General features: G+C 42.9%; 1 protein-coding gene across 3 annotated transcripts in view; it reads right to left on the bottom strand.

Annotated features, from left to right (window-relative positions):
* UNC79 (unc-79 homolog, NALCN channel complex subunit) overlaps positions 1-17,231 on the bottom strand; it is a 153,309-nt gene extending 136,078 nt beyond the window's left edge. For 2 of the 3 annotated variants that reach the window (XM_084631257.1, XM_084631258.1), the window contains exons 1-4: positions 16,990-17,231; positions 10,180-10,300; positions 4,795-5,099; positions 2,123-2,293 (exon numbers count right to left, since the gene is read on the bottom strand). In XM_084631257.1, coding sequence (XP_084487383.1) covers positions 2,123-2,293; positions 4,795-5,099; positions 10,180-10,300; positions 16,990-17,011 — 619 coding nt within the window. In that variant the 5' untranslated portion in view covers positions 17,012-17,231. The remainder of the gene's footprint in view (positions 1-2,122; positions 2,294-4,794; positions 5,100-10,179; positions 10,301-16,989) is intronic. The other variant, XM_084631259.1, reaches the window with a different exon arrangement.
* Between the last annotated feature and the right edge of the window lie 10,132 nt (positions 17,232-27,363).

Below are 27,363 nucleotides of genomic sequence, written 5' to 3'. Positions count from 1 at the left end.
TAACTATACTAGGACAGTGATACCAACAGCAGTGTTTAAATATGGGAGCTATGATTTTGATTGTAGGAGATAAGACTTAATAGACCCTAGCTGGAGCTTCTGCTGCTCTCCTAGTGGGCTGATCAGTGTTGAGCTAGTGGTCACCACCAGCTAGGATCCTGGGAAAGCCCTGAAGATTGAGGGTATTTATTGGACTGCCATCATTCATCTCTGGATATCAATGGCAGAAACAGAGTTACAAAGCAAAGGCTTGGTGGAGCCCATTGCTGGGGTTATGAGCTGCTTAAGCAAGTGGGGTTAGTGGAAGAGAGGCTGTGAAACAGTTCAGCAATGTGGTATAGATGGCCAGACCCACTGATCATAGCACTCATACAATGAATATAATTGATACCCCTGAATGTACACGCCACAAGTGTAATTACCTCTGATTTAATTACTGCTCTGCTGGAACTATTCTCTGCCAAGTCAGTATCCCAGTAATTACATGCCGCTCAAAACAATCCCCAAATTATTATGGCATGATCTGTTTGTGAGAATTTATATTGCAAAATATGCATTCTCCCGCAGTTCTGACCTAGCATTTAAAATACAGTCTACAGAGAAAAGGTACCATGCGGTATTAGAAACAAAATATAGAGTTGGATTGATTTATACAGTGATTTGAGAAAGCTGTGTTAGAAAAAGGCAATTGGCTAACTATTGCTCTCAGTTACATATGTACAATATCTACTGGGGGGACTAGTATCCATTTAACTAAAGACAGAATTAGGCTTAATAGGTTGTTTTGGAGACTAGTTTCAGAGATTTGAGGAAATTCAGGATTGGAGGAGCACTCTATAGAAAGTTCTGCATTGGATGCATTTTTCAGACTAGCGTAATGGATAGATAAAGCTTTAGTTCAAGATTCTTTAAAACCACAGTGAGACTATTGCATATTGATCTGTATTTCTATAGGATCTTCCATCCACAATATAAAAGAGCTTTAGAAAACATTATAGAATCAAGCCTCACAAGACCCTCATGATATAAGGAAGTATTATTATTCCCACTTTGCAAATGGGAAAACTGAGGTACAGAGCTGTTAATGGCCTGCCCAGGGTCACACAGCAAATCTGTGGGAGAGCCAGGAATAGTAGATAACAGACCTCCTCAGAGTTCTAGGCTTTAGGACACTAGACCATGCTTCTTCCCATATTCTGTAGATATTTGCTGTGCAAAACTCCCAGTACCATTAATGAAGCTCTGAATGCAGAAATAGTTCATACTGTTAGATAAAGGACTCGAATATCCTGGGACCAACATGGCTACACAACAACACTGCATACAGCAAAGGTCTATAGAGCTGATAACAAAGGGTTATGGTGCAACTTGACTCTTGTTATAGTCCCCAATCTCCAAATTTGTGAAATGTGAAAAAAGACATATAGAGTATTTACAGCAGCTACTGAAAGGTCAGCAAGCTTTTATCAGGTACATAGATGAGTGTTCAAAACACAGATAGTCAATACTGCTTTGAATCCAAAGCTTGCAGGGATTTTAACTTTATGCAGTAATTCAATATCTTTTCAAAGAAAAGCAGAAAATCAACTACCTATCAGATTACTTCCTGACAATTACAGTTAGAACAGATTCCATTGGCACCCATAGTTACTCAGTACAAAACAATAAGATAAATAGATAGAGCCAAATTCTGCCATTGGATGTCCATCAGTTATATTGACCGTAGTTGTTCATGTGCATTCCGATGCAAATGTTACACCTATTGCTGGTGCATCTGTATTTTCAGGACCATATTGTACATTTGCTCTGTATTCAGGACTCCCACTGCTGCCATTGGAAGCTCTCAGTGTAATAAGTACAATATATCACCTGAAGATGTTTTATTTCACCCCTGAAGTGAAAAGAAATAAGCTAGTAATACAGCATAGAAAGTAGACATTCTGTAGAACTACTTACTTCCTCTGGTAAGAGCAGCCACACTGAATTATTTTTTGTAGGCAAGCAAGTGGATTAATATGTAACCACATCCCCATGGTAAATAAAACATAACTATGGTCTAATGTTATTTCAAAACCCTATATACTTTCTGAAACGTAACATTATTAGAGTGAACTCCACTTACATATAGCCATAGGTAGAAAAGAGGTACTGAGATACTCTATAATATCCTTGTGCAGAAATGGTGGAAAGGTGGCTAATGTTGAAATCATTGTATAAGGCAAAGTACTCAGGATGTCATCATTGAGAAAAGGAAGCAAACATGTGGTTGTGTAAAAAATTGACTGTCCAAGATCTGTCAAAGAAAATTCAATAAACAGAGCATCATTATATTAGAAAAAAACATGATGTATTTTTTGGTTTATGGACTGTTTACAAAACTATCATAATAACTTACACTTAAATTGTGCCTGTCTCCCCAAAATTGTTTAGAAATTTAGTTGATATTTAAACAACACACAGGAATCACTTCACCCACCATTATAATGAATTTCCTTCTAGGGTGGAAGGAGGCAGCTGTTTAACAGCAAATAGCAACAGTTTAGAGGGAAATGAACTCTGTAAAACCAGCACAGGAGCATGGATGGGGGCGTGGGTTTAGGTAGGGAGAATGCCACTATCAATGTTAGAATTTGGCCAGGACATTGGTATATTAACCGACCTATTCTTGCAAAGAGTGCCGTAGAAGCTGTCATAACCACAGGAAAGCAGAACCTAAGTTTTAAATCTCATTCAAAGAGCAGCAAAGTGCCTCCAGAACACCAAACTGGGGCACTGGTTCTGTGCTGACTCAGAGGGAAGAATGCCACTGTATTTTCAACATGACAAGTGATTAAACTGTTGAATTCATTACCACAGTAAGTCATTGAGGCCAAGAACTCACCAAGATTTAAAAAGAGATTGGATATTTATATGGATATCAAGTATATTCAGAGTTATCATAATTAATTATACCCAAAATTGTGGAAGGGATATTAAACCTTGTGCTTCAGGGCTTAAGCCAATCTTTAGATATCAGGATCAGACCTGTGAGGAGGGAGGCAGATTCTCCCACATTTGCCTTCCTCTGAAGTATCTGGTGCCGGCCACTGCCAGAGACAGGATACTGGACTAGAGGTACCCTTGAGTCTGATCCAGTCTGGCACTTCCTATGTTCCTATGAATCACAAAAACCACCCCCTGCAGCACCTGGGTTTCTAGTCCAAGCTCTGTGACTAACTCACTATGTGTCCTTGGGCAAGTCACTTAGGCAGCCTGTACCTCTGTTTCCCCATCTGTAAACTGGGGATATTTATACCTACCTTTGTAAAGAGCTTAGAGATCTATGGCCGAAAAGCACGCTATAAGCTCTAACAATCGTTACTGTATTCCATTTTAGTGTTCCTCAAAGGTCCTCCATGCAAGGGCCAGATACTGCAGGACGCAGAGTGCCTCTCTCTTGCAATAAATGCTCAGCATCTTGCAGAAAAAGTATTAAGTACAAGGGTGGCCTAGCTTGTGAAATCTGACAGGATCAAAACACAAGTGGTCTGGCTGAAGGCACAACAGCATTGTTCTTACCCAACAGATCTAAGTTGTTCTGATAACTAAATTTTATTAAAGACATTACTAAGCTGAAGGAAGGAATAAATGACAAGTTTCCTTGCAAATTTTAATCCACTGTACATACATCATATCATCTCTTTCTACATCTCTACTGGGATCAAAATATGATATCAATCCCAAAGGAATTCTGAAAGCAACAGGGAACTCTTTCCTGTTAAATTAATTCATATACTTACCAAAACTTAGCAGCCTAGAGCACAGTTCTCTGCACCTCAGTGTACAAGTAACACCCACTGAAATCAAGATAGATACTGGTATCCTAAGATGGGGAGAACTGGGCCCCAGACTTTCAGTAAAGATAACCACAGTCTACAAAATTGAATACTGGAGGAGTTGACTAAGAACAATATAAATAGCAACATGTAACCAAAATCTAACAAATTTTGTGATGAGATGATTCAAAGCACTGTGCAAAAACCCCTATTTCTGTATATTCAGACTTACAATCCTTTCTTTTTACCCAGTTACATTTTAAACCAGTCTCTATTACATTGTTAAAATGTTGTTAAGATCTTTTATCAAATCCACTTCACATTTTACTCAGAGATGGGCCTGATCCTCACATCCCTGAGCAATAGTGGGCTCCAGAATCCAAACCCAAAGCCAGGTCCACAATTTGCAAATAGGCCCTGACTCTTCAATGGAGTCAAACCAAAAGGCCAGATAAAAATACTTCCATTTTTTGAATAGGTTCAAAATCTAGATCAGTTTAGGCCCATCTCTATTATTTTATTAAGGCCATGTCTACACTACAAAATATGTTGACCTAACTTACATCAGCAATTATTAAATCGCTTGTGTGCACGCACACTTGGGTCCTTGTGTCAGCAGTTCACCTCCTCACCAGGATCACTTGTATCGATTGAATTGTCAGTGTGGGGCATTGTGGGACATCCCCTGAAAGCCAGGAACAGTCAATTTAACCAACACAGCGTCTACACTGACACTGCGTCAACCTAATTACATTGACCGTGACTCTATGCCACTCAGAGAGGTGGTGTTACTAAATCGGCATAAAGAGGCGCTTACATCGGCAGGAGCCAAATTTATGTGTAGACACTTCCACAGCTAGGTTGACACAAGGAAGCTTACGTCAACATAACTGTGTAGCGTAGCCCAGGCCTTACATACCACACATGGATTCAGAGCACTGGATCTACGTGTACGGTAAGGATTCAAAGACCTGCTTACCATGCTGACCATGCTGTAGCAAAGGAACTAGATCCAGCAGAGTCACCAATGTCACGTAAAGTCCTTGATAGTCCAATGATGGGTAGTCTGATAACTGAGCATCACGACTTTGCTGGCCGCGTTCAGATGGAGCATCTCGCAGGACGCTGTAAAGGAGGGAGCGAGTAACAGTAGGGTTGATGGAACTGACCTGTGGTCTTAGAGATGGGGTGAGTGGGAATGGCACAGGAAAAAGACACATGGTCATGGGCACTGTCAAATTGGAGGCATCTTGATTCTCCTTCTTCCCTGTGCGGGACAAAATGCTGTTGGGGGGACAAAGAAAAAAAAGAGACAACAAAGACACAAAGAACAGCACATTACATTGAAATGACACTATAAAACAAATAATAAAACACCAGATATACCCCACATAAGATGCAATTTCTACCAATACCAGTATGTTGGCAAATCTAGCAACCATTCATTTCCATGCTTCAAGAGAGTAAAATTAAAAATTGCCATTTGTAAAAATTTTCATTGCATCTCATGTGTTATCTGGTTCATAAGGAGCAAAAATATAAAAATGCATGTTTCAGTGCCATACCCATGTTTCACAGTTAAGCAGAATTTGGGAATTGAGCTGCTTGCTATGAAAAGAATAGCTGTGTCCAAATAGCTGGAGAATTTGCTTCTGAGAAGGTTTGGGGGAAATATTTTTTCAATAACATTGTTTGAACCAAGGGAGTGAAAACTTGTAAAATATAGGTGTGGCACTTTCAGAAACATGTTTTAGCAAAGAATAAACATGTGGGTTTGTTAAGATAGTCTTAAAAATCACATGTTTATCGCATCAAAATAATGTCTGTATGTATTTTATGATACTGTTTCATGACATTCCGTCAGTATCATTTGAGATAATGAAGTTTAAACAGGCACATGGATTTAGAAATAATATAATATTTCTAAAATGTTAACTAAACTACATTTGGAGAAGCTATAAAATAATATATAGTAGATGATCTTTAGCATATGTTTGAGAGCTAATGATAATGGTTGTTTATGTGTGTTTCTAATTTTGCCCATATTTGGGGAGGAAACATTTTATTTTATGAATACAAACACTCTTTTGGTAAATAGGTACTTCCAAATCTAAGGGCTAAGCAAGCAATACCAGTTATAGAACTGCACATCAGACAGTGTGTTATCATACATTCCTGCTGCTACTTACGTTATTATTCAACAAAACTCACTACAAACTAAAGGAAAGATAATTTCAAAAATTAAAATAGTTTAGTGGGCATCAAAATAGAGACTAAAAATCAACCAGCTTGCTATGTCTTTTTAAAATTGTTATAAACACGTTAGTCCAATTGTTCTGAAATGATTAATAATTTTAAAAATAGAATAAATTGCTGCTTAAGCAACAAAGGTATATTTTGGCTAGCCTAACAGAAAATGAATATGCATTACAGGGCTAGCTAATAAACTTTTTCATGCTCCTATAAAAGTATCATATACTATTTTAATATATTAAACAATAGACCAACTTGTTTTACATGTACCGTACCTGTAGGGTGAGCTTCCAAAAGTGGCCAGTGTTGGCATACCACTACTCCCATTGAAGTCAATGTTAAAACCAATAAAGTATAGATGTGGCATTGAAACATCCATTGACTTCAGTGGAGCAGAGTTAGGTCAATGGTAAGCGCTTTTGAAAATTCCACCCACCCTACACAGAATTCAGGCCCCAATCTTTCAAATACTTAAACACACGTGAACTTTACTCACGTGTTGTCCCATAGAAGTCAGTGTGACAACTCACATGAGAAAGTTTCACTCATGCTTATGTGTTTGCAAGAGAGGGCCTGATTTATTTGCCATATATATTAAAATTTTTATAATTACATCTCTGAGCAAAGGTGGCTATAGTCAGGCATGCCTGATCTGTCAAGTATGCAGATGTTATATATATACAATATAATCTACCCTAAGAAAAGTTACTGCATAATTGTTTTTTTCTTATTGTGCCTTGTATGCCTGTAAATTATTTTGGTTTCTGTTACCCAATGTCCAGTCTAAGAAAAGTGGTAACAAGACTGTTCTGTCAGTTTTTATGAAATCATATCAGTAAACCAACCAAGATCTATTAGGATTTTAAAAGTGAATTATCAGAGTGCTGATTCCTCTTTTTTGGATTTGCTTTTTTAAATTTGGTTGACTTTCATATGATACATTTTGCAGCTTCTGATTTGAGATGTGGAGGTATTAAATTTCATTCAACCCCTCTCTCTGAACAGATGCTACCCAGTTATCCACCAAATTCAGTTCCTTCACTTGCTAACACGTCACTCCCTAGAAGTGCTGCCCCGGGAGCAATATTTCCAGGAGGGACATTACAGCATTAATAAATCCTTGTTTTGGAAAGCGTAAGGCCATGATGGCTAACACTCATCTCAGGGCCTCCCTCTTCCTTAATATAAAGGTGGGACTCATGGAGACTACAGGTCCCAGCATACAATACTCCATCTTGATCATAGAGGCCTTCTATTCAATTCAGGTATTAGAGATGTGCCCTTACCAAAGCCCCAGTTCCTACCACCCCAAACTCAGAGAATCTCTGAATCTGGATATGCAGCTGACCCCAAATTCTATAATGCGACCAGTCAAAACTCCAGATCCAATAACAATCCTGAACTCTGAGAAAGTTTGGCTGCAGATTCAGATCTGGCCACTGTAGCTCGTTCCCTTTTCTACTCAATATGGAGCACTGTACACTGGGACCTGTAGTATCTGCAGGCACCTCCATACTGAATCTGTCCCACTGTATGCAAATGAGTTGCCAATGCATCTCTTAACTGGTCAAAGTTTGGGCTCCCTTGCTGCAACTTAGGCCACTCTCCAAATTACTACCTTCCCGAGGTGTTTCTTTGAGAAATGGTGCCAGAGAAATTGCATCTCTCCATACCCAGGAAAAGCAGTAAAAAATATCTTGTGCATTAATAACTGTTCATTAAATAAATAATTTTGTCTGTAGTTAAGAAATGCACAGAGGGAGTTTTTTCCTCAGAAAACAAGAAAGAAGCAGGTATTCTATAAGACGTTTATTATGTTCTAGGTCAATCCTAAAGTGAGGGAGGAAAGGCTGGAAATGAGAAATGCATGAAACTTAAATTCATGCTGTAATGTAAAGAAATGCTTCTGCCCAAAGAGAAAATTGAGGAGGAGCTAAATGAATCAATATGTTATGCATTGTGTATGGTGATTTTATGTGATGTTTATTCATAAAAAGTAAATGCCTCACTTTTTTCAACCATAGCCACTTCTTCCCACCCCCACCCCTGAGTCTGTTACATCATTGAATGTATATAAACGAAAGGACCAAGTTAATCCTTGTTGCAACTAAACTGAAGCTACTGGTATTACACCAGATATGACTTTGACCCAAAACAGTGGGACTGCCCCACGCAGAAGAACTAAGACAATATGTTTATAACACAGAAAAGTAACTGTACTGTCAAGGTACAACAGGTTGCAAAAACTACACCTGCTAAGACCTAGTATGCTAACAACTGAATGGGGTATATTTGACTGTGTTTATACTCCATTGTGCAATAATGAGTGTGTACGCGGTGATAGTGTGAGAGGCAGAAAGAAGGCTTCAGGGAAACTCTTGAACAAAGTCTTGAGCAAGCCAGGGTCTTGAGATGTTTGTTTAGGATAAACCGACTTAAGATCCCTGAAAGCGGAATTGCGTGCACTGGACAGGAGTTTCCTTCTTTCCACTTGCCACACACTCAGTGTAGGGTAAGGTGTTTTGTCTAATCCCTGTCTTGGTGTGAACAGGTGCATGAAGTTGTGGTGGGCTCACACCACAGCACCCAGGTCCAGAACCAGATTTCAAACACTCCAAAGTTAAAGGAGGTCTGGATTAGAGATTTGATCTGGCCTATTCTGAGGATACAGGCAATGGACTATATGAAATTCAGATCTGGATCCAGGGCTGGATTTCTAATGCCCTCTCCCTAATTTGGGGGATGTTCAGATTCAGCATTTTGATTTGCCCATTATAAAGAAAGAGGCCATCTATGAAATTATATCCAAATCTGAATATACACTGTGAGTACCACCTCAAATCTTATCAAGGTCAGGGTAATCAGTACCAGGGTTTTGGTTCAGTCCAACCTCTAGCATGAAATAAAGAAGTTAAATGGAATTGCTCCCTTCATATGGAATTAACAATTCTGCAGACTTAAAACAGCCACACATAAAAGAGTTGTGCAGACCTCTAAATTCTGCTTTTGTAACCTACAAAACTAGCTGCTTCACTCAGGTAACGTGTATTTCTACATATGTATTTTTCCTGTTAACACAGAACATGGAGTGTTTCTGAATTCCATGGTCTCTGAATGTGGGCTCTCAATGAGTTTTTCATTCAACTTTAATACTTGCTTGTTAACATATTTTAGAGCAAGAGAGAATGTTTCTTCTCTCCAAGATTGGCCAAACTTCCAAAGCAGCCTCTTAAAGTATGGGTGCAATTTTCTAAGCGTATATATTTTTGTAGGTGCAAATCAGGTAGTTATACACAAAAATGCACCGTGAACTCAAAACTATCTGCATATGAAAAAATATGCCACAAAAATGTAGGCATACAAAAATTATATCTGCAATGTCAAAGGCCATCTCAAGGCCACTTTGAAAATTTAGGTCAATGAATCCATTATACTGTGGGAAAATTGGAATATAAGTAATGTTCCTAATGAAATCCCAAACCTATAACAGCTCTCTTTAACAAGTTGAAAGGTGATATCACCTATCTAAACCTATTCTCTAATCATACTTCGAACTTATTTGTTTTTATATTGCAACTAGAGTGGACTAAACCAAATCCCTAGATCAGAACAACTCTGAACCGTTAATGTCATTCAGATCCAGATCTGGATCCAAACTTTGTGTCTATGCCCATTGCTATAATAGGCTGAACCAAAATCCAGATCTGAAAGCCCACTGAACTATGGGACAGCTCAGCTTCTAGTTCTGCTGCTCAGGCTCATCTCAGTAGGATCCTACAGCTTTAGGATTCTCAGAGCGGTCACAGTCAAACTTGTGAAATTTTATAGCAACCTTCTCTCTTCTTTACTTCAAGCACATGTGTGCACTCCACTAACCTAGAATAGGTCCAAGCAAACCATATTTTGTTCTAGAATCAGCCACTCAACAAGCAACTCAACTGGGCAAATTGGGCAACAGCCAATGCTGTAATTTATTTATACCATATTTTTAATTAAACTGAGCTCTGACTCCTTCTGGTTGAGCATTGATCCATAAGATCCATTAACCAAGAAGAAATCAATACATATCCCCTAACATTTTTTCTCTTGAAGAGCATAATTTAAAACTTACCTCAATAAAGTCTGAGAAAAGTATTTCAGAGTGTTTGCAATGTCAGTTCCAGAGGGCACAGGGTAAATGTTGTGAAGAACGCGGTTATGGTATTCCTGTAGGTAGCGGATCTTGGAAGCAACTGGATTAAAAAAAAAAAAAACACAGAGACTTTCATTTAGCTTAGTTCAGGTTAAGACACCATATCAGTTTTCTACCCCTACTGTATCGTTAAAATTCATGTAGTGAGCTAAATCTAAGAGACAAGTCTTTCCAATCTTTATTGTGGCTGACTGAATTGAATACTCTGATTAAGGAAGGAAGAAAAGGGGAACATTTTATATAGTATTTTTAAATCTGTCCTACTCTATGCTAAAAGGTCAAACACTTAGTGCCTGTCTCGTGTTTTCCATTCATGGATTTCAAGCCTCATTTATAATGTTATGAGCTGGGTGAAACCTTGTCATGGGTTGAGTTCAAACCTCATTGAGATTGGTAGATGTGAACTATAACTATATGCATAAGCCCCACCTAAGACAAAAGGTGTGTGTGAACCCAGGGAGCTCCTGTCTGAGTATTGTTTTGGGTATGTGTGTGGGTATAAGGGAAGAGAGATCACACAGAAACTAAGGTCAGCCAAGAACAGACAGAGTGAGAGAGCACCTGCAGCAGCAGCTGAAGGCATGTAGCTAACCCGGGAAGAAATCTAGGGAGAGGTTTTTGGGTCACAGGCTCAGGCTCAAAAGAGTGCTCTTGGTGCTGTGAGCAAAGGAAGTTGTTTGTTTCCTTCTGCGCTCAGAGACACAGGACTTCGTACATTCTTTGTAAACAAAATAAACTGTATCCAAGAAATACCTGACTACCACCAATTTCTCCTCCCAACTGGAACATGTACAGGGTTCCACATTTTGACTAGCCACTGAGGTCAAAAAGGGGGAGTAATAATTATTTATTCAGTAAGTCACACAAAACTCACGTGAGATGGATAAGTATTACTACAGTCAATTTATGGATGGATAACCTGAGGCAAAGAGAAACTCAGTGGTTTGCTCTAGGCCATGTAGTGAATCAATTGTGTAAGACTGTGTACAGTTTATTTACATCTATAGCAGGCAGCCTGGTCAGAGGCGGGGTGGGGTCAGGGATGGTTCAAAGCGGCTTTTCTACAGTGAAGTGCAGGGGGAGAAATCGTAGCTTTAGAAAGCATAGCATTTTCCTTATTCTAATAAGTTCCTTTCCCTATTCATGACAGAATACCTGCAAATGGACTGCTGGTCTTCTATTTTCTACAATAAAAGTCACTCTGTGGTTAATTGTAAAGAAAGCTCAGCACGTAAATCAGTTATAGGCCTAAGCTTAGAGGGCACCCCTATTTTCTGTACAATACCACAGCAAACAAATACACTATAGCTATAGAAAAGGTCAACATTTTTGTTAATATGAAATACTGATGCTACTTCACTATGTCACTTTGTTGTTGTCATTCTCCAAGAGTGGACAACATGACATAATAAATGTCAGCACAGCTTAAGATTTTAAATGCTTTAACTCTTCTTTAACAAAGAAGAGAACTTCTAAGTGCACGTTCACTTTTCTCTCTGCAATGAGGAACATTACGGGTGGGATTTTCCAAGCACTCAGCACTGACCTGACTCTGCTCCTATTCAAGTCAGTGTTAAAAATCCCATTGACTTCAGTGGAAGCAGAACTGGGCAATGCTAGCACTGGTGAAAATCCTGCTCTATAGATACATAAAACAATTTAGGAACAAAGTAAGGCCATCCATCACAACATGCCAGACTACAGCTAAATGTAGGTATCTCTTGAACAGATTTACTGTATATATTTTGCTTTGATCAGCTCCCCCAAGTGAACTATTCTATATATTTATTAAATACAAAAACTATGGTAAAAATATTCAGATTGCAAAGCCAAGCTCTTAAAAGTTAGGAAATGCCAGAATTAAGGTTGCCTATGCAACCTGAATTCAGCCCTGTTGGATGTATGCATTATGATACTGATTTTAATTACATGATCACATTTTATTTTTTCCCCATGACCCCTGCACAAAATTGTGTATGCCTAAAGGGGAGCTCAGGTTGAGGCTGTATCTCTAATTTTATGGATAACTTTCATAATTTAAAAAAAAGAGTCCCCTCAAAGTCTCCTTTTTTTCCAATGTGCAATTTTTCATGTTTGTATCTTTGCACTAGCAAATTTTTTGCATAAACAAGCTACATTTGTGCATCCAACTGGGTATTGATGGCCTTGTGGGTCACACTGGTCATATTTTGTCCTCAACTATCCATTCAGTGGACTCAATACAATGATATACAGATGGGTGGGACGAACAAAATAGAAGGCTAAAGAATCCAGTAGCAAAAATCATGCTCTGAGTTCTGAAGGACTACAGAATAAATGTGTTAAATCTTATTCAGTGATTATGCAAGGCAAGGAAGGCTTTCTTTCCCTCCACCACAATATCTATGACATTCTGGTTACCAGAACTGGTGCATTTGGGTTCTCCACTTGTGAGCAAAATAGGCACCTCAGATTTAAATGGATAAAGCTTTTCTAGTACACCATGTATTCTCCCTGCGCATAACGTCTGTTATTACTGTTTACTGATACAGCCTTATAGGTGTAAATGGCCCTTTACAAATACGGAAGAATATGGACCCCTGTTCCCAAAATCTCGTTAGACAACTAGACTAGAGAATATCCTTTGCGTAGGTGCTCAGATTCCATGGTAAGGAGAGTCATACAGTATAAATACATGGATTAGATTAGGAGAGAGCCTTTTCTATTTACTAAATGTTGTTTGTGATGCCAGTCTCCCTCGTGTAAAGGATACGAAGCCTAGTAGATTTTTAAATAATCAGGTCACAAATCAGAGTTCCCAACCAAAGAACAACTCACAGCTGGATTTATAGTTCATTGCAGGTGCCATGCTACGCAGTCAGATGTCCATAACTGAAACAGGAAAACCAATGCCAGAGATATTAGTCAAGCTGTATTTTAAAGAGCCTCATTCATCTCTACAGCCAGTTGTTTTCAAGAGAGGGCAAAGCATGTCAGGAGTGCTGTTTTGTGCAAAGTAGGAAACCTGTTTATTTCTATTAAGAGGGTTAGTGCCCAAATGAAATCAATCAACATAAAAGATCATTCATAAATGCAATAGCTAGATAATAATTGTGTTTGTAAAATGAGTCACTTCATGTTGCTTTTGCTATCAGACCACACCTCCCATAGAAATTTAATTGTTATGTCCCAGGTTACTGAGAGCTTTTTTCAATGAAAGCACTAAATCAAATTACAAACCTTGGTACCTAAAGATAGGCTCCTAAATCCAGTGCAGGCATTGGATTATAAGTAACTGATTTTGAAAAGTCTTGAGCATCCACAAATCCTATTATCTTCAATAGAAAATGCAGGTGTTCAACACTTTAGAAAAATCAGGCCACTTGTACTGATGTGTCTAAATATGGATTTAGGAGCCTAGTTTTAGCTATCCATGTTTTAAAATGTTGACGTAAACATCTGCTAGCTTCAATGTCTACCTCCACGCTGCATGTGCATCTAAACTCCCAGATTCCTCTTTGAGCCTCTGACACAAGTGCAAAATCTAGGTTGGACTCTTTGGAGATGGTCTCCTTGGTTGTTTCAAAGTCCTGGGCAGGAAAATAGAGGATAGTGGGCATTCCCAGAACATTACTTACCATGAGCAGATGCCAGTTTTTATTACTGGAGGACAAAGGAATTAACGGGTGATCTCCAGGTTGTTTGCTGTCAGTGGGTGCTATACTGTGCAATAGCTCAGCTCCATTGGAATGCTGTGGTGATAGGCCTAATGATGAGTATCATTGACTTTACTTTTCAGAATGTGCTCAGAAGGAGACCCAGGTAGAGAATAAAGAAGAGTGCCATGAGCAGGTGACCTCCTGTGACCCTCTATTGGCTGTCACCTTTCGTTAGGATGACCTGCTATTGCTCAGAGCAGCAGGGGACAAACTGTTGCTTGGTCATGTATTCCTGAGAAGTTCTACACCACCAATGATTAGGATTGGAATTTTTGCTCTTCTGATCTGGTCTGTGTATTCTTTCACTTTAGTTTTTTCAGTTGTTTCATGGTAAGTTCTGGACTCATCATTGCTTGTCGCACCTACCTGAGACAATCTGGTTCTTGCCTGTCAGTCAAGCAGGACAGTAGCAGTGGCAGCATCAATTGAGGCTTGAGGGGTAGCCTGGTAGTGGTGCATAAGCCAGGATAATTCTTATTGGAAATCATCACCATTTGTCAAAAAGTGCAGGTGAAAGAGAATTGGAATTATGCAAAGAGCAAATAAACACACTTTACAATGCCATAAAGAGCTAGGCAAGGGAGAAGCTTTGATAAACATATTATAAAACAGAAATTCAGTGTGTTAGGAATTTCTGTATCCCCAACCTTAAGCATCATGAGGAGGAGAAAGCCAGCTTCAGGACCGGAACAGAGGAGAAATCCATGATCTGGGTCCACAAGTGAATCCCATTTAAAACCAGTGTATACACCAAAACTGTAAAAAAGGGGGGTAAGTCCTTAAAACTAAAAGAAACAGGGAGAAGGTGGTACCAAAGTGAGGGTTCCAGAGCAGCACAAGGGGAAGAAAGAGTAAATAGCAGCCTGCAGAGTGAGTGAAAGAAGCTCAGAGTAGAACAGGCCAAGAACATTAGGGGTGAGAGAACGCGAAGGCTGATAACAGCAAGGGAAAATATCAAAAATGGTGCTGATGGAGAGGGTGGAAGAAGCAGAAGGAACTGTTCCATATATCAATGTGAAGTAATCAGAGGTGAGATACAGAGTAGCATGAGAAGGGGGAGATGTTCAGAAAATGTGGGAAAGACAGAGAAAAAAAGTAGCACAATGGGCGAGAGCAGAACATTGCATCATTCAGAGAGGGACTACAGAATTCTCTTTCATTTTTAAGAGCATAAGAATGGCCATACTAGATCAGACCAAAGGTCCATCTAGCCCAGCATCCTGTCTGGGATGCTGTGGCCAATGCCAGGTGCTTCAGAGGGAATGAACAGAACAGGTAATCATCAAGTGATCCATTCTGGCAAACAGAGGCTAGGGACACCATCCCTTGATTTATAAAAATGCACCCTCCATAAAGGATGCATCTAGGCCATCAGCACAACACTTAAAAGACAAAAATATCAGCTACTGTAACTAAGAGATTAATCCCAAAAGTTTAAATAAAAAAAAAAAAAGATGCCCCTTTGTCCTAATCAGGCAAAGGCCTGTAAATAACCTGAAGATCAACAGACATGGACCAGAGAGCGAAGTGAATTTCAACATCCAAAATGTCAGATGAAATGATTCCAGCTGGGCCAGAAGCACTCTAAGTCCTTGATCAAAGAGCAATCCCGACACACCATTAAGATAGTGCATCAGGAGAAAAGGTTATATGGATTCAGTGCTGGTCTACAGTGGCATTTTTCTTAAAATTTCCTGCTATTGCACTAGCAAATATGCCAGTTATTAACAGTAGTAACAATAGTCGGAGTTCTGATGTGGGCCAGCTGCTTGCATTCTAATAACCATCATCTGACTTTGCTGGCAGAGTAGATCTAGAAAACACGGCAGTTAAAATGTCAGTGGCTACTAGCAGCCACTCAAGGGTATAAGTCAACGGAGCTCCCCTGGTGTTTGTTAGCAGCAGTGGGGAATTGTCAGAAACAATAGCGTAGACAAGGCAAGAGAACGATGACTTCTGAATATACACAGAAGATGCATAGTGTGAGCCACAGCAGCAGGCCAGCTTCCCTGCTCTGTCAACGAGCTTCTTCATGGGTAGACCACTTTTAAGACTGTGAGGGGCAGATCACATTCTATGTTAGTTCAATCTGTGGGCTCTCTGCGGAGACGCTTCAGACAATTAGTTGGGTGACTTTTTGACACAGACACTAGGACCTAAGCTAAACCCGCACTTCAATTCATACAAGCCAATGAAGCTGTCAGCTCACTTTGGGTCACTACTGATCAGGGCTAGTGATCAAGAAGTGTTAGGCTCTGTATTTTATCACTAAATCCACAAGCCAAACCAAACCAATCAATCATTTCCTCCCCTTCCCACCCCCAACACATAATTATGTTGCTTTCCTTTTAATGGAGCATGTAAATATTATCTCATTGGTAAGCATGCAAAGCAATAAGTGAAACCTTTAAGGGCTATTAAAAGCAACCAAAACAGTTTGGAGACTGGGGTTAGTATCAGCACAGGTATTGAAAAATCACCAAGTGCAAGACTTCCTAGGGAAGAGAACAGACACTGAAAATGATGTACAACAGCATTGAACAAAGGCTGGGAAGCTTTAACCCACAGCTGCCATTTACAGCAAGGGAGACTGATCAAAACACCTAAAACCAGGCCCTAACCAGAACTAGGTCGCAGGGCCTGGCTTCCCTTCTATCCTCCTGTCTTGGAACAAGGCAGAAAGGCCTCCGGTTTTTAACTCAGATAACATCAGAGCACAAACTGGCCACCCTTGATAGGGTTTCTCATCAGTTGTGTGAAATAAATCGCACTGCAGAGACAGCCAGACAACCCCAACACAGCTCAGCGCGCAGGGACAGGCAGCTGATCCATTGCAGGGGCCGTGTAATAGATCCCCCCCGACACACCCTCCTCCTGCCATCCGCCCCCGTGGCCAGCTCCCAGGACCATGGACAGTGCAGCGCCCCTCCGCCGCCGCACCCGGCCACACCCCAGCAACCCCCCAGCCCTGGCTGCGCCCTCCTTTCCCAGGGGAGGGGCCGGGACCGAGCCCCGGGCGCCCGCTACTTACACTGCTCCGCTTTGGTGGACATGATGCTGGCCGGCTGGAAGTGTTTCGCCCCAATCTCGGTGGCCTTTGGGTTCTTCTCTCCCGCTCAGTCCGCCAGGAGCCACGGTCCCGCCCTGCTGCCCAGGCGCGAGCGGCGGCCCTCCTCCCACCCCTCTGCCGCTCCCATTCTGGCCTCGGCCAATCTCGCCCTGAGCAGCCCTCCGGAGGCCCGGGCAGGGGCAGGGGCCCCGGCTGCTGCTGGTCTGAGGGGAGAAGGAGGCGCGAGTGGGGGGCCCTGGCGAATTGCACAGGGAGCTCTCCCAGCGAGGGGGAGGCGCGATTCCATTCACAAGGAACAGCCTCTTAAAGGGGAAGCTGCGCTCAGCCCCTAACCTGGGGCTCGGAGAAATCTGGGAGATTTAAGCGCCCGATACTCTTTAGAGCTGATGTTTTGCAACAGGCCCCCCCACCCCACGCAATCAAATGAATTTTTTCCCCCCTTGTGTATCAGTTTGGCACTTCCTCCTCCCAAACGGCAGCGAGATCAAAGGGAAATCATTCAGTTTAGGCTGGGACTAAATGGGTGTGGGTTGTATTAAAATCTCTTAAGCACAGGCTTGCCGCGGCTGGGTTTTACACACACCCTGAGTTTTGTTCTGGACCTGACTACAAGAGCTCTTCTGAGCCCCCTATCTCCCGAGTGCTGACCAGGTACAAATGCAGGGCCCCTGAACCTGGGCGGCGCGTGAGCCCCACCCTTCGGGGAGACGATCCAAGGGGCCCCTCACCTTCAGCCAGAGCAGCCCCCAGCTGAACAGCCCCGGGCCCTTCTTTCTTTATTGCATTGGTTTTATCATTTCTGTAGGGCTCTGGCTCGCCTCCCCCACGCAGTGGAGGCCTCTGCTTCCCTGCAGCCCCAGCCCCATCCCACTAAGGATAATTTCCCAGGCTCCAGTTCCCAGCCAGACCCCCAGCTTTCCATTCTACTTCTCAGTTCCTCTCTCCAACCTCTCTGCTCCCCCAAATCTCCCTCAGTTCTGGACACGGGTGAGGTGGGCGGGCTAGTCAAGGTGTGGGAGTATCATCTCCCTTCCATTCGTTTTTTTGGGGGGAGAGGCTAATTCAGTGGGTGAATCAGTGTTCCACACCCCCAATAGTTACTAGTTCCAGGCAGGGCTAGATTAACCCATGGGCTAATAGCCTTAGGTCCTTCTGTTTTTAGGCCCTAATCTTTAGGCCCGCCCATTTTTAGGCACTATTGTAGGCCCTCCATTCCATATTGAAGTAACACCCGAGCGACGGTAGCAGGGCATTGGGAATTTTTTTGTCTCATTAGATCAGGGGTGGCCAACCTGAGCCTGAGAAGGAGCCAGAATTTACCAAATGTACATTGCCAAAGAGCCACAGTAATACGTCAGTAGCCTCCCGTCTGCTCCCCCGCTCCAGCCCCCAGTGCCTCCCCCTCCCCCCCATGCTTCCTGCCTGCCATGATCAGCTGTTTTGCATGCACAGGAGGCTGGGGGAGGGGGGTAAAGGAGAGAGGAAGGGCACAGCACATTCTGGGGCAGGGGTGGAGTGGGGGCAGGGCCAGTGTAACCACTAGGTGAACTAGGCAACCACCTAGGGTGCCAAGATTTGGGAGCCCCAAAAAGCGGTGCCTCCAATTTTTTTTTTTTTTTTTTGCTTCATCCAAAATGGGATGGGGCGTAGTTCGGTCCTTTCCCCAAGCCGCCTTCCCCCATACCTGGGTTTCCCTCGCTCTCTGTCTCTTCCACACACTACATTGGGCAGCTCTGTCCCATTCTGTGCGCAGGTTACCTCATGACAACCCAACCGTGCATGCAAGGAGGGTTCGTCTTTGTTCCTTTCTCCTGCCAGGGAAAACCTCTGCCTGGAGCAAATAAATCAAGGAGCCGGAATCAGAGGGCTTGGGAATCGCCCCCACAGGAAACTTCCAGCCTCTCTCTGCCAGGGAGAGGGCCGTGGCAAGGCATGGCTGCTCACACTTTATCAGAAGCCCGTGCCCTGGACCCGAGGCAGGGCATATCTTCTCACGGGCGAGTAGGGCTGGCTCTCCGGCGACCTGTCTCGGTTGCATTTCCCAGGCACTTTCCTTGTCTATGGGGAGGGAGCGAGGGAGGAAAACACTGGAGAGGAGGAGGAGGAGGGAAGGAGACACAGCGATGGAGGGAAGGGGGGAGAGGACGCAGCGGACAGGGAACATGGGGTCCGAAGGGGAGAGGTGGAGCACGCAAGACTGACCCTCCAGGGTGCGCCTCTGTCTCCGTCGTCGTCCCCCCCACATCCCCTCCCCCTGGCGATCTGCTTCTCTCCATCTGGTGGTGCTTCTGTCCCCCCCACCCTCCCGTCTGGAGCTTCCCAACATGCGGGGAAGAGCCTCTCCAAAGCGAGTGAGCCGCTGAGGTCCCTGCGCCTCGCTGCGGGCTTCCCCTCTCTCCGTCAGGGCGCCGCACTCCGTCCGATCCCACTTCGCGTCCAGCCCAGCCTTGCTGCGGCTGCAATCTTCCCGAGAGGGGTGTGTGTGTGTGTGTGTGTGTGTGTGTGATTGCTTTCCTGGGCTCCTCACCATGATGACACTTGAATTTGGTGATCTATGTGTAATCAACAGCACAAGCACTAACCACCACTGCCTCTCCCCGCAACCCCTCTCCCCCTTCACCTCCCTGCTCCCCGGAGGAGCAAAGTTCTCCGGAGAGGCTGCGCTGCATAGTTCTGAGCACTCCCTTTGTTACTGCAGCTCTCTGGGGCGCAAGGTGGAAGTTTCGCCTAGGGCACAAAATATCCTTGCACCGGCAGAGCAGGGGGTTGAGCAGTGAGCACTCCCCAGCACATTGGAAAGTTGGTGTCTGTAGCTCCAGTCCCGGAGTTGGTGCCTACGCAAGGAGCCGCATATTAACCTCTGAAGAGCCGCGTGTGGCTCCAGAGCCACAGGTTGGCCACCCCTGCCTTAGATATTGCTTTGTACAAATTAATCCATCAAGATTGTGAATTCAATTTATGGTGGTTGTGATTTTGTCTTTGTGGGCCAAGTAAGTGTTTGTGGGCCCACGCACTTTGTACACGGTAGGCCTAAACTGGACAATAGAAACCATGTCGAAGAAAGGAGGATGGCAGAAATTGAAGGAGGCCAAAGAAAGACGGCAAAGACCAGATGTAGTGCTGAAAGATACTCCTTCTCTCCTAAAGGTTTTTCTGCTACTAAGTCTGGTGGTGAGGAAGTCCAGGCGAATACCAGCCCAAGTGACCCTGCAGTGCCTGCGCCTGATGAAAAGGAGCAGCCTCCTGTGACTTCTCTAGCTGTAGTCTCACCCCACTCCTCAGAACACTTTCCCAGAGATAGTAATACAAAAATATCCTTCTCCAGTGATCCAGGCGAGCGGGACATGACTTCTCAAGATCTCATTGCGTACTAGACTGAGAAGGTCCCACAGAAATGCCAGAATGTAGATGCTGATTTTTCATTGACAAAGCGAGAGTACACCAATCGGAATCGTTATCTGACCAAATCAATGTTTGAATATGTGAAGCCTAACAAACAGAGTGGCAAGCGAGAATGGCTCATTTATTTGCCTTCTAAGAAGAAAGTGTAATGTTTTTATTGCTTCCTGTTTTCTGATACCAAAAAGTGGGGAATGTTCTGTGAAGGCTTCAGTGATTGGAAGAATACTGCATACATTACCAATCATGCAATGAGTGAGCAGAATACATTGTCAATTAGCAGCTACCACGCCCAAAAGAAAGTTAGTGGCAGAATTGATCATCATCATCATCACTCCCATAACCACGTAGGTTGTTGGGACAACATCATTGATGAGCAATCAACCAACTGTCAACACCCCTGATGATTGTGCCTCAGTGCTTGAGTCTCCCATCACGTTTGTTTGTCATCAGGTTGGTTTTCTCTGCACTGATTTCCATGCCATATTTTGCAGAGGTTTCATCCAATCATTTCACAAGGTTGGCAAGTTCATCTTCGCTGCCTACCAGGCCATCAATGTCATCAGCGAACCAAAGATTTGAGATTGTTCGCCCCACAATGCTGACTGTGCGTATGTGATCTTCTGGGGCATCAGTCACTATGTGCTCCAAGTAGATGTTGAACAGTGTGGGCGAAAGAAGGCAGCCTTGCTGGATTCCAACAGTGGTGCGAAACCACACTCCTATTGTGCCATTGATGAGAACTGCACTACTGGCCTTGGCATACAGTTGTTTAATGGCAAGAATAAACTTACAACCAACATTGTACTTCTTCATGGTTGCCCAGAAAATCTGGGCAGAATTGATACCCAAATGGAAAACCAGTTTTTGGAGGTTCGTGCTTATTGGAAGAATGTTCTGAGACACATAGTTGAAACCATAGTTTTTCTTGCTGAGTGTGGTCTTCCATTCCGTGGCTCAGATGAGACTGTTGGGTCAAAACACAATGGCAATTTCCTTGGCATTCTAGAGCTAATCGCTAAGTTCGACCCTTTCTTAGCTCAGCACATCAGTGAACACGCAAATTGTGGAAAAGGCCACACATCATATCTATCAAACATAATTTGTAATGAATTCATTGCACTGCTGGCAAAGAAGACACTATCCGCCATTGTAGATGAGATTAAAGATGCGGGATATTTTTCAGAGTCCATTGACTCAACACCAGATATGTCACGTAGATCAGCTGACTGTCATCTTGCATTATGTGCTACCCAGCAGACCAGTTGAGCATGTCATGACATTCATAAACATCACCAGCCACACAGGGGAGAAACTTGCCTCGTACCTACTCGACTTCCTCACTGAAAATGGGATTGACATCAGCCTTTGTCATGGCCAAAGCTATGACAATGCAAGTCATATGAGTGACAAATATTGAGGGATGCAGGCGCAATGCTTTGGTTGATTACATACCATGTGCTGCACATTTGCTCAACCTTGTTGGCCAGTCTGCCATGGATGGTTGTGTTGAAACAGTTTCTTTGTTTGGATTTGTCCAAGAATTGTACAATTTTTTTTATCTGCATCAACGAGACATTGGATGATTCTTAGAGATTCACTACCAAAGGGATGCCCAGGGCCCAAATCACTCTCAGGGACATGGTGGAGTGCCAACGCTGAAGCTGTGAATGCAGTTGTTCTGGGATACCCCAACATCCTTGAAGCGCTAGAGGGCTGAACCGACTAGAGGGGATGCCATTTTAGATTTGGTCTTGGTGAGTAATGAGGACCTCATAGAGGAAATGGTTGTAGGGGATAATCTTGGCTCAAGTGATCATGAGCTAATTCAGTTCAAATTGAATGGAAGGATTAACAAAAATAAATCTGCAACTAGGGTTTTTGATTTCAAAAGGGCTGACTTTCAAAAATTAAGGAAATTAGTTAGGGAAGTGGATTGGACTGAAGAATTTATGGGTTTAAAGGTAGAGGAGGCCTGGGATTATTTTAAATTAAAGCTGCAGAAGCTATCGGAAGCCTGCATCCCAAGAAAGGGGAAAAAATTCATAGGCAGGAGTTGTAGACCAAGCTGGATGAGCAAGCATCTTAGAGAGGTAATTAAGAAAAAGCAGAAAGCATATAGGGAGTGGAAGAAGGGAGGGATCAGTAAGGAAAGCTACCTTATTGAGGTCAGAATATGTAGGGATAAAGTGAGACAGGCTAAAAGTCAAGTAGAGTTGGACCTTGCAAAGGGAATTAAAACCAATAATAAAAGGTTCTATAGTCATATAAATAGGAAGAAAACAAAGAAAGAAGAAGTGGGACCGCTAAAAACTGAGGATGGAGTGGAGGTCAAGGATAATCTAGGCATGGCCCAATATCTAAACAAATACTTTGCCTCAGTCTTTAATAAGACTAAAGAGGATCTTAGGGATAATGGTAGCATGATAAATGGGAATGAGGATATGGAGGTAGACATCACCATATCTGAGGTAGAAGCGAAACTCAAACAGCTTAATGGGACTAAATCGGGGGGCCCAGATAATCTTCATCCAAGAATATTAAAAGAATTGGCACAAGAAATTGCAAGCCCATTAGCAAGAATTTTTAATGAATCTGTAAACTCAGGGGTTGTACCGTATGATTGGAGAATTGCTAACATAGTTCCTGTTTTTAAGAAAGGGAAAAAAGTGATCCAAGTAATTATAGGCCTGTTAGTTTGACATCTGTAGTATGCAAGGTCTTGGAAAAAATTTTGAAGGACATTGAAGTCAATGGTAAATGGGACAAAATACAACATGGTTTTACAAAAGGTAGATCGTGCCAAACCAACCTGATCTCCTTCTTTGAGAGAGTAACAGATTTTTTAGATAAAGGAAACGCAGTGGATCTAATCTACTTAGATTTTAGTAAGGCGTTTGATACTGTGCCACATGGGGAATTATTAGTTAAATTGGATAAGATGGGCATCAATAGGAAAATTGAAAGGTGGATAGGGAATTGGTTAAAGGGGAGACTACAACGGGTCCTACTGAAAGGTGAACTGTCAAGTTGGAGGGAGGTTACCAGTGGAGTTCCTCAAGGATCAGTTTTGGGACCAATCTTATTTAATCTTTTTATTACTGACCTGGGCACAAAAAGTGGGAGTGTGCTAATAAAGTTTGCAGATGATACAAAGCTGGGAGGTATTGCTAATTTAGAGAAGGACAGGGATACCCTACAGGAGGATCTGGATGACCTTGTAAACTGGAGTAATAGGAATAGGATGAAATTTAATAGTGAGAAGTGTAAGGTCATGCATTTAGGGATTAATAACAAGAATTTTAGTTATAAGCTAGGGACGCATCAACTAGAAGTAACGGAGGAGGAAAAGGACCTTGGAGTATTGGTTGATCATAGGATGACTATGAGCTGCCAATGTGATATGGCTGTGAAAAAAGCTAATGTCGTCTTGGGATGCATCAGGAGAGGTATTTCCAGTAGGGATAAGGAGGTTTTAGTACCGTTATATAAGGCACTGGTGAGACCTCACCTGGAATACTGTGTGCAGTTCTGGTCTCCCATGTTTAAGAAGGATGAATTCAAACTGGAACAGGTACAGAGAAGGGCTACTAGGATGATCCGAGGAATGGAAAACTTGTCTTATGAAAGGAGACTCAGGGAGCTTGGCTTGTTTAGCCTAACTAAAAGAAGGTTGAGGAGAGATATGATTGCTCTCTATAAATATATCAGAGGGATAAATACCAGAGAGGGAGAGGAATTATTTAAACTCAGTACCAATGTGGACACAAGAACAAATGGATATAAACTGGCCACTAGGAAATTTAGATTAGAAATTAGACGAAGGTTTCTAACCATCAGAGGAGTGAAGTTTTGGAATAGCCTTCCGAGGGAAGTAGTGGGGGCAAAAGATCTATCTTGCTTTAAGATTAAACTCGATAAGTTTATTGAGGAGATGGTATGATGGGATAACATGGTTTTGGTAATTAAATATTCATGGTAAATAGGCCCAATGGCCTGTGATGGGTTTTTAGATGGGGTAAGATCCAAGTTACCCGGGAAAGAATTTTCTGTAGTATCTGGCTGATGAATCTTGCCCATATGCTCAGGGTTTAGCTGATCGCCATATTTGGGGTCGGGAAGGAATTTTCCTCCAGGGCAGATTGGAAGGCCCTGGAAGTTTTTCGCCTTCCTCTGTAGCATGGGGCACGGATCACTTGCTGGAGGATTCTCTGCTCCTTGGAGGTCTTCAAACTACAATTTGAGGACTTCAATAGCACAGATATAGGTGTGAGGTCTTTTTTAGGAGTGGTGGGTGAAATTCTGTGGCCTGCATTGTGCAGGAGGTCAGACTAGATGATCATAATGGTCCCTTCTGACCTAAATATCTATGAATCTATGATCAAAAATCAGCAGCAAGGAAAGATGTGAAGATCCTGAGTGATGCAATGCACACTTTGGAAACTGGTATTTTGTGTGAGCTCTGGAATGATATATTTCAATCATTCAGCAGGTGCTGTCTATGCTTGCAAAGTGCTCAAATTGACCTTTCCATTGCTGTAAGCCTAATGAGGAGTCTTGGAACTGTTCTTCAACAAATGCGGGATAGTTTTGATAGTATGAAATTCAAGGGGCTGCAAGGACTGCTAACCATGAATATAAGCCAGCCAAACTCAGCAAAACACAGAAGACATGCAACGATGCAACTGCCCACTCACTGACAAGGAGGCCTTCAGAGTTAATACCTTCATTACAATCATCAACTAAAGAGTTCATTAGAACATAGGATCGAGGCTTACGAAAATATTGACAAAACCTTTACTGTACTGACAAATTTTTTGCCTAACATTTCAAGTTCTGAAGTCAGTGAAGGAATTAAATGTCTGTGTCAGAAGTACCCAGACGATCTTCCAGCAAATTTTACTAAAGAATTTTTTTAATTTGTTGAATTCACATCACTCTCAGATATAGAGAGAAAAGATGATGAAAGCAAATCTATTTGGATGTACCGAGTTATCACTGAATCCAATGTGATAGAATGTTTCCCAAATGTTGAAACTGCTTTACGACTGTATTTGTCACTAATGATTACTGACTGTAGTGGAGAACATTCCTTCTCTCTTCTAACAAGGGTCAAAAATGTCCTCCAATCCACCATGACTCAAGAGCATCTCAGTGCTTTGTCCCTCTTGAGCATTAAGGATGCAATCGGCTGGTCTTTGAATTGCGATGACATCATTCATGACTTTGCCACAGCTAAAGCTAGGAAAATTTTTTTTTGTTTGAAGAATTGAGTATGGTGAGAGTAGAATAAACTTGTTAATTTTACATAAATAATCTATAAATATGTATGTAGATAAATGCTTGATGACTTCATAATTTTTTTGCAATATGTAATTCATACTTAGGCTCTTCCCTCCCATTAGCCTTAGGCCCCTCATAACCTTAATCTGGCCCTGGTTCCAAGAGGTAGGGGGCAGTGTTCCCCCATCTCACAGATAGGAGTGCTGGTTATAAGGCAGGAGGGAGGAAAGTGGGTGAGGGATATTCCTCCAGCATGGGGGAGCTGCTGAGTTGGATGGGTAGTGTAAGAAAGTTCAGGACATGTGTTCCAGAAGCAAATGTATCCATGTGTCCTGCTGTATCTCTTGGGTTATTCCATGACAGTTACCACCTGAGCTGTAAATTCAAGAACTTTCCCATTTTCCTTCTGGACTCACTAGGGACATTTCTTAATTTCTGCCATCCAGGACATCACTAGGGGCTCTAGTCTGCCCTCCTTTGGAGAACTTCATAGGGAAGATCCATGTGACAGAGCAACAGGATTCTATCTGCAAAGGTCATGGGGGAGCTGTAGGTTACAGATAAAAAGCCTGCTGGAAATAGCCTACCCCCAAACAGCTGATAGGCAAGAAAATAGTGAGGCCATGGAAGCCAAAGAGGGCTGTGCTGCGGAAGCAAGGGAGCCTGAGTACACCCTATTTGCACAGTCAACACACCAGGGGTTGATGACGCCCTGGGCCAGGCTGGCGGTGACGTTTGCAGGCAGCAGTTGTGAAGGGGCAGGGGTGTTGTCAGTCTCTCTGGGTGATCTGGGCCAGGCTGGGGAAATGCCATTTCCTCCCCTTGCTGTGTGTGCAAGCTGAATGCCAGGCTCCACAATGAGACATATGACCTGAGCTTAAGGGTGCGCTCCCCCACTCTCCTGGGCTGGGCCAAGCCCCCATCCAAATAGCACAGAGAGGGAGGTGAAGCTGCAAAGTCACCTTTCCTCAGTTGCGTCTCCACTGCTGGTCACGCATGTCTCAAAGCACCTGGAATGGCTTCCCACGAAGATGGAGGGTGGGGGCAGAGCCAGAGAGGAGGGTAGAAAATAGGACATGATCCAAATGCAATCCTGTGGCATGGATTGGCACCCCCCTGGCTCACAGAAGTGCTGCCCCCAGCTCTCTGCAAGTGCCCCGCTGTGGACTGACACTCTGCAGTGGGCAGTGCCTTCCCCCCCCCCACATACCCCCGTTCTGGCTCCCCTGTGGGCAGTAACTGGACTTTTGGTGTCCAGTCAGTACTTCTGACCCAACATTGTTCAGTTTCGACCAGACTTCCTGGTTGAAAACTGGACACCTGGCAACCCTAACAGCAGGCACTTCCAGTATCGGGGGTCTGTGTCTAGTGGGGCTGGAAGTATCATGGTACCTTAGCAGCTGCCTCCAGCCAAAGCTCATTGAAATTAATGGAAAGAGTCCCATTGACTTCAGTGGGTTTTGGATCACCTCCCAGCTGCCTATTTCTAAAAAAAGGCATGGACCTTGCAGCATGTGCTTCACCTCACTGCACCTCCTTCCCAGAGCAGAGGTTGCAGGGTCAAACCATCCCGATGTGTAGAAAGAATAGTAAATATGGCAGGCAACCAGCTTGGCTTAACAGTGAAATCCTTGCTGATCTTAAACACAAAAA

The sequence above is a fragment of the Lepidochelys olivacea genome (genome assembly GCF_965140295.1).
Source record: "Lepidochelys olivacea isolate rLepOli2 genome assembly, chromosome: 6".
Lineage (NCBI taxonomy): Eukaryota > Metazoa > Chordata > Testudines > Cheloniidae > Lepidochelys > Lepidochelys olivacea.
This window is presented reverse-complemented; position numbering and strand designations above follow the sequence as displayed.